The sequence below is a fragment of the Micropterus dolomieu genome, linkage group LG06 (genome assembly GCF_021292245.1).
Source record: "Micropterus dolomieu isolate WLL.071019.BEF.003 ecotype Adirondacks linkage group LG06, ASM2129224v1, whole genome shotgun sequence".
NCBI lineage: Eukaryota > Metazoa > Chordata > Actinopteri > Centrarchiformes > Centrarchidae > Micropterus > Micropterus dolomieu.
Window position 1 is genome coordinate 9766203 of NC_060155.1, and position 6541 is coordinate 9772743.

The 6541-nt window shown below is 41.5% G+C and overlaps 1 protein-coding gene across 1 annotated transcript in view; it reads left to right on the forward strand.

Moving 5' to 3' along the window:
* Window positions 1-6541, forward strand: part of LOC123972451 (insulin receptor-like) — a 51298-nt gene that overhangs the window by 44197 nt on the left and 560 nt on the right. Inside the window, exons 9-13 of the mRNA XM_046051961.1 lie at window positions 2876-3043; window positions 4140-4338; window positions 5087-5373; window positions 5528-5554; window positions 6369-6508. Coding sequence (XP_045907917.1) covers window positions 2876-3043; window positions 4140-4338; window positions 5087-5373; window positions 5528-5554; window positions 6369-6508 — 821 coding nt within the window. The remainder of the gene's footprint in view (window positions 1-2875; window positions 3044-4139; window positions 4339-5086; window positions 5374-5527; window positions 5555-6368; window positions 6509-6541) is intronic.

Here is a 6541-nt window from a genome sequence, read left to right on the forward strand (position 1 = left end):
GTGTGGTGCTTCTTCCATTTCCTGATAACTGCACCGACAGTTGATCTTTTCTCTCCAAGTTGCTTTCCGATTCTCTTGTAGCCCATCCCAGCCTTGTGCAGATCAACAATCTTGTCCCTGATGTCCGTAGAAAGCTCTTTGGTCTTGCCCATGGTGGTGATGTTGGATGCTGGTTGTTTGGGTGTTGACAGGTGTCTTTTATACAGGTAACGAGGTGAGGCAGGTGTATTTGATGTAGATAATTGGTTGGGATTGGGGCTGTGTCTTAAAGAAAGACTAACTGGCTTGTAGGAGCCAGAATACTTGCTGTTTGGTAGGGGGTCATATACTTGTTTTTCCTCATCAGATGGTTATCAATTTTTATAAATTCATATGATGTGATTTTCTGGAATTTTCTTTGGGATTCTGTCTTTCACTGTTAGAATGTACATATGATTAAAATTGTAGATTGTTGCATTCTTTGTAAGTGGGCAAACCTGCAAAATCAGCAAGGGGTCAAATACTTTTTTCCCCCACTGTACAAGTATAAAAGAAACCGGAGCGTGGCAGTGTGACCAAACACAGCATCATGCAGTTTGTTCTACAAAATGTTAAATTAAAAAAAATGCCAACATTTGTCTTAAAGTGTTGCCTTTTCAATGACATATCAAAAATGTTCTGGTTTGTAAATGTGAACACAAGGTAGAGCCTCAAACTCAAGCCTTGCAAGTTATTAAAAGTGGAGGTTATGACAAGGTTGCAGGTCGTTAAGTTCCTGTAGTGGAAAAGACCTATTTCTACTCCTGTACTAGAGTTGAACTATTTTTAGGGTTGTCTTGAATCCACACTTCTTGTGGGGTTACTTTCATTCACTAGTGGATTCAGTGTTGTGTGTGTGTGTCAGTCTGTCTGCTGCCAAAATGTCCTTGGCACAAGAACAGGGAAGAGGAAGACAGATGGGACGATTCGCCTAGGGGGCCTACGGCCGACAGGGCGCTGCCTCGTGCAAGGTGTCTGCATCAGTCGGTCACGCAGCAATCATAAATTCCCCAGTAGTTAATTGTACTCTGCCACCCACAGTGTGTGTTGTGTGCAGTTTGGGTTCGCTGTAGTCGTGATGTCCTATTTAACTGGCTTCCTTTTACACAATGTGCGTTTTCCTTCGCGATAGACCGGATTAAACATGACATCCCCGGCTCACACAAAACAGGCCTCCAGCAGAGACGCATCAGTCAGTCAGCCAGCCATGTTAAGGGAGGGTTGTTTTCTATCCATCTGGCAACCGCTACGGGTTCCTGGTCTGTGTCATGTTTAACCAGCATACCTCATCAGAAGGGCAAAGCTGTCAATACAAATACGCTGTTGCTGATGAGACTTAGTCTGACAATGCGGTCAGACCGTTGTGTTGCACTGTAATGAAACAGGGACAGCATAATCGCACTGTGACAACGAAGCTCGGGTCTTTGTGTCTCCTCAGGGTTCAGTCTGACATCCTCACACACCATCCTCCCTCTCATCTATTCTCTTCTCACACACACTCAATTATATTTTTGTCACTCTCTACTTAGAACCCCACTTCAGGCCTCCTATCTTGCCTCCCACTCGAAATTCTGATTCATATGTCTACTCAAAAGACGGCTCACCACACAATCAAATATACAGTGATGCCAGTCAGTGTTCATGTCGCATGCAGCTGGTAACCTCATTTTGAACTTGCAGCACAGCTTTGTTATTAGCTGGTCACAGTTGATGCAAATGAAAGATCACAAAACTCATTTAGGTGTATAAGAGGGGTGATCTTGAAACTACCTTCAAAATAAATGAAGGCATTTTTCTAAAGCAATCAATCTAAAAGAAGTATGAGAAAATACAATATAGCAATTTTAGTTATGTTATTTTAAAAATGATAATTCAAATTTTTTTCACAGCAAAACTTTAAAATATACAAAACACCACACCTGCCAAAGCTACTGAGAACTAGAACTGAAACTTAAACATCTAAACCACAGCTTAACACCCAAAAGTGACTAAAACTACCAAAGCCACACTGGAAACCACAATATTCAACAATTAAGAGTCAAAAGCTAAGACAGTCCTGGTGCAGACAGCAAAAATGGTTACAGGAGTTAAACAAAACAAGACTCTTTCCTGTGCTTCCCAGAGTAAAATTAATGTTTTGTTTGTTTTGTCCTTAATATGGGCATCAGAATGTAAATGGGAACACCCTACCCTCAATCAGATGTACAAGTATGAGCAAAACACACAGATCAAGTTGTGTAATAAACAAAAACAGCAAATACACAGAGCAGGCAGCTGTTGGTCACAGAGCAACGCCCTGCTAGTACGTGTGTTTCATTAGTTATACTATAACATGAAATGCAAATTAGACTGAAACTGCACTCCTCCTCTTCTGTCTTTGATAAATCCCAATGATTCATTTGTAGAGTTGTGCTAATTGCAAAGTCACAGATAAACTTGCATTTACTACATGTTTACTGAATGTTTTCAAGACGATAGTTTTTTTTCCTTTGTCATAATGAAGATTCTGTTTACAGTATATGAGAGAGAAACAGCTCATTTTATTAAACCCGGATACTCACTAAACTGCAGTATTATGATCAATTCAATTACATAAATTATATAACGGACAGTATTTTTGAACCAAATGGTTAAGGTGACATGAGTACATATACTCATTTAAGACATACTTTGTATTTATGAGATGTGTTTATGTGCCTCGTGTTTTATGCTGTGTTTGTGGTGTCACCATTAAGCAACCAGTTTCCCTTCAGGGACAAATAAAGGGATTGATGGATAAACAAACCTAAGCCTGACTAGCATTAACCATTGCTATTCCTTAAACTTCTTCTTTGGTATTTCTGCAATGTCTCCCCAGAACCCTCAGTCCCGCTGGACCCCATTTCCTCGTCCAACTCTTCCTCCCAGATCATCCTCAAGTGGAAACCTCCCAATGACCCCAACGGCAACATCACTCACTACCTGGTCTACTGCCAGCGCCAGCCTGAAGCCAGCGAGCTTTACAAGTTTGACTACTGTCAGAAGGGTGAGCCACATTGTTTGTGGTTGTCCTGTTGTTGTGTCTGCTTCTTGTGTTAGTGGTTTCATGTGTCTGAGAGCGTGAGAGCGGAAGAACGTCTTTTGCCGCCTTTCCATTAGTAGAAGAGCTCTTCTCACTCAGACTACTTCATGTTGCTCCAGTCTGCTCCCTGGACACTGTGGTGACTTTGTGATCTGATTCTAAATATCAAGATTTAGATTTTCCAAATATATATCAACCCACATTATATAAAAACCAAAGTACACAATCTTAACAGCTACTGCAAACCTACAAAACAACAACAAAAAAGCGTAAATGTAATTATTAAGTTTTTGACAACATTGTGGAAAGGATCCCTACAGAGATAGTCCTGTTCTGTTTAAAAGTGAGATCATTTTTGTTAAACCAGAAACAGAAGTCTCGCTCTGAATAAATAAAGCAATACATCTTTTACATTTTACAAAAAGATTTCATTAGCTGCCCTGGCAGAATTTAAGTTAAGCATTTCCACATGACAACAGCAATATGTCTAAAGCACATTGTGGCTAGAGAAGTTCAACAGAAAAGAAAAGCCATTTGTTGAACGGTTTTATCTTTAGTGCAGTTTAAGCTTTCTGTCCCCTCTGTGAATTGAACCATTGTTCCTAACAGGAAGAAAGCTCCTCTGTGCCCACTGAGCAAGAACATCAAGTGCAAGGTGCATCATTTGTTTGGGTAGTATTATGTAGCGTATAGTACTTGAAACCTGGCAATGGGACAGGTCTTCCTCTCACTGCGGCTCAGGTTCAGGTTAAGTTCAGATATTTATCTTGGTTGAATTATTCCTGTAACAGCCTGACGTATGTCGGTGCACTGCTATCATTGCCCTTCCATGTTAGAACACAACTGAGTCCAAAAGTTCCTCTTTTGAACTCCTTTAACTCCCACATATCCACAGAGATGGGAGTCTGCGGGGAGGATGTGTCACTGGTAATTTAGCTCCACTAGAGAGGGTGCTGACCCAGGGATGACAATGACAGACGTCCCCCCCAGCAGTGTGTGGGATGGTGTATAAGTGGATATTTGTGTATAAGACTGTGTGTCTGTGTTTCTATTTCACCAGGGATGAAGTTGCCGTCACGGGTACCCACTCAGGTGGACAGTGACGAGGAGCAGAAGTGGAACCAGACAGAGGAGCAGGGCCAGGGCACACGATGCTGCGCCTGCCCCAAAACCGACAAGGAGCTCAAGAAGGAGAAAGAGGACTCGGAGTACCGCAAAACCTTTGAGAATTACCTCCACAATGAAGTCTTTGAGATTAAGTAAGAAAACGAGATTAAGATTTAGATGTAAGAAAACTCCAGCGTTTATTAACAGTAAAAATGTTTTAAGGTTTAAGTCAAGTTGGACTGATTCAGAAAGGCTTTTCTTTTCTTTGTCTCTTTATGTTGTCAAACTCAATCCAGTTCAAAGTTGCTTTCAGTTTAGCTTCCCACACAACAAATTAAAGTTCTCATGCACCATCTTGTGTTTGGTATTTGGATCATACAAAGCACTTTCATAAAAAAACAGACTTTGGGAGAGTATTGGGACAAAATCAAATAGTGCCACTAAATAATTCCATATTATGTTTTATTTGTTACTGGAGTCCTAGGACTTCAGTTAAATCTTTCTTTCAGATCCACCTGTTGATCAGTTGCACAGACAAACAGAAAAACACAAAACTGTATTGGTAAATACATCCTAGCACTGTCCTATTTGCAATAAACTAAATATAATTATTGTTGATCCGAATGACCACACTGGAAGGCAGAGTGAAGAGCCGGCCGTCACAGAGACGAGGTAACGTGGGGATAGCAGTACACGTGGAAGACATTCATAGTGTTGCACTTGCTCATACACACTCAAAGTCACAGAAATTGTTGTAGTCCCTCGAGTTTAATTCTGTGTTTTCCATCTTTTATTTTTTCATTTAGCTTCTAACCTCTAAATGTCCAATGCGGGTTGTTTTGTTTATGTGTTTGTGTGCTGTCTTTTAAGCATGTAAATTACTTCGCTTGCCTTGTCTAGACGCTCGAGACAACGACGCTCTGTGATGGGCATCGCAAACCGAACACACCCCTTCCTCACCACCGCCCCCAGCCCGCCCCACAGCACAGGCATCCCCGAGGACGAGGACGAGGAAACCTTTGAAAGGGAAAAAATTAAGTTGACCATCCACGCTAAGGAGTCCACCGTCATCTCCAACCTACGCCACTTCACCAGCTACCAGATTGAGGTCCACGCCTGCAACCACCCGACCGACCAGACCCGCTGCAGTATGGCGGCGTATGTCAGTGCTCGCACACTACCTGAAGGTAAGAAGGCACTGATAGCACTTCTTTTGTCACTGTTACTAAGGAGGGGGAAAGTGTGGGTCTGTGCAATAAAATCACATCATCATGAAGAAGCTGATAGCTGCCTCAGCCTGGAGCTCTCAAAATATGTGGCTTCTCATCCCCTCTCTCACAGATTGTTCGTCCTGTGGGCTCAATCTTGGTAAAGAAAGAAAAAACTTGAGTGGTATTCTTAAAGATTCTCATCCGTTTGTTTGGCAACAGACAAATTGATTATCTTGGCAACATCTTTGGTTCTGAAGCGTTCATTACTGAGGTGTTTTTTGTACTGTGGGATGCTTCACTAGTAGGCATAACTAAAGCCCACTTAATAAAGACATCACAAGTTTCTTAACAATGCCTGCTTTCTGCTCATCTTATCATATCAAACGTCTATCAAACAAACGTTCTTAGTCTATTGGCATACACTAAAAAAACATACACTGAGTACTATTTTAGCAATGCACTCTTATCTCATTGTCAGTTTCTTACTTGACATTTAAAAAAAGAAAGGATAATAATAGTCAACGCAGAAGAACCAGAGATATCGTCTTGTTTTTATTCCACGCATTCTTCTTCCTTGTCAAAATCTGGCACCCACAATGCAACTCAACCACAGACAATTCAGTCAGAGATTCAAATCCGTTACTCTAGTAGCGGCTAATGTAGCCCCAAGCAGAGATGAGCAGTGAGCTACAGAGATCTGTTAAGCTCATTTCTTTCTCCACAGCTCCAGATTATTTTCATTTTCAAACTTGTAGTCCCCAATCGTATCAGACTTCACGCAGCTCCCTCTGGAGGCACAAAAGATTTTACACAGCATTTTTCACATACGTGTACTCCTCATGACAAGACCTGTAAACAGACTTTGATGTGTAAAATCTATGGGTAAAGGTAAAAACAGGGCATTTATGTTTTAAAAGAAATCTACTTTACAACTCAATCTACATTAAAACCATGTGACTTCTTTTCCGCAGACAAAGCTGATGACATCGCGGGTGCTATCAGTTGCGAGGTGACAGAAAATTCAGTGCACATCACATGGCAGGAACCAGTAGCCCCTAACGGTATGATCATCCTGTACGAGGTCAACTACAAGAGACTGGGAGACACTGAGGTGAAGAAACGCACCACACACACAAGCACACAC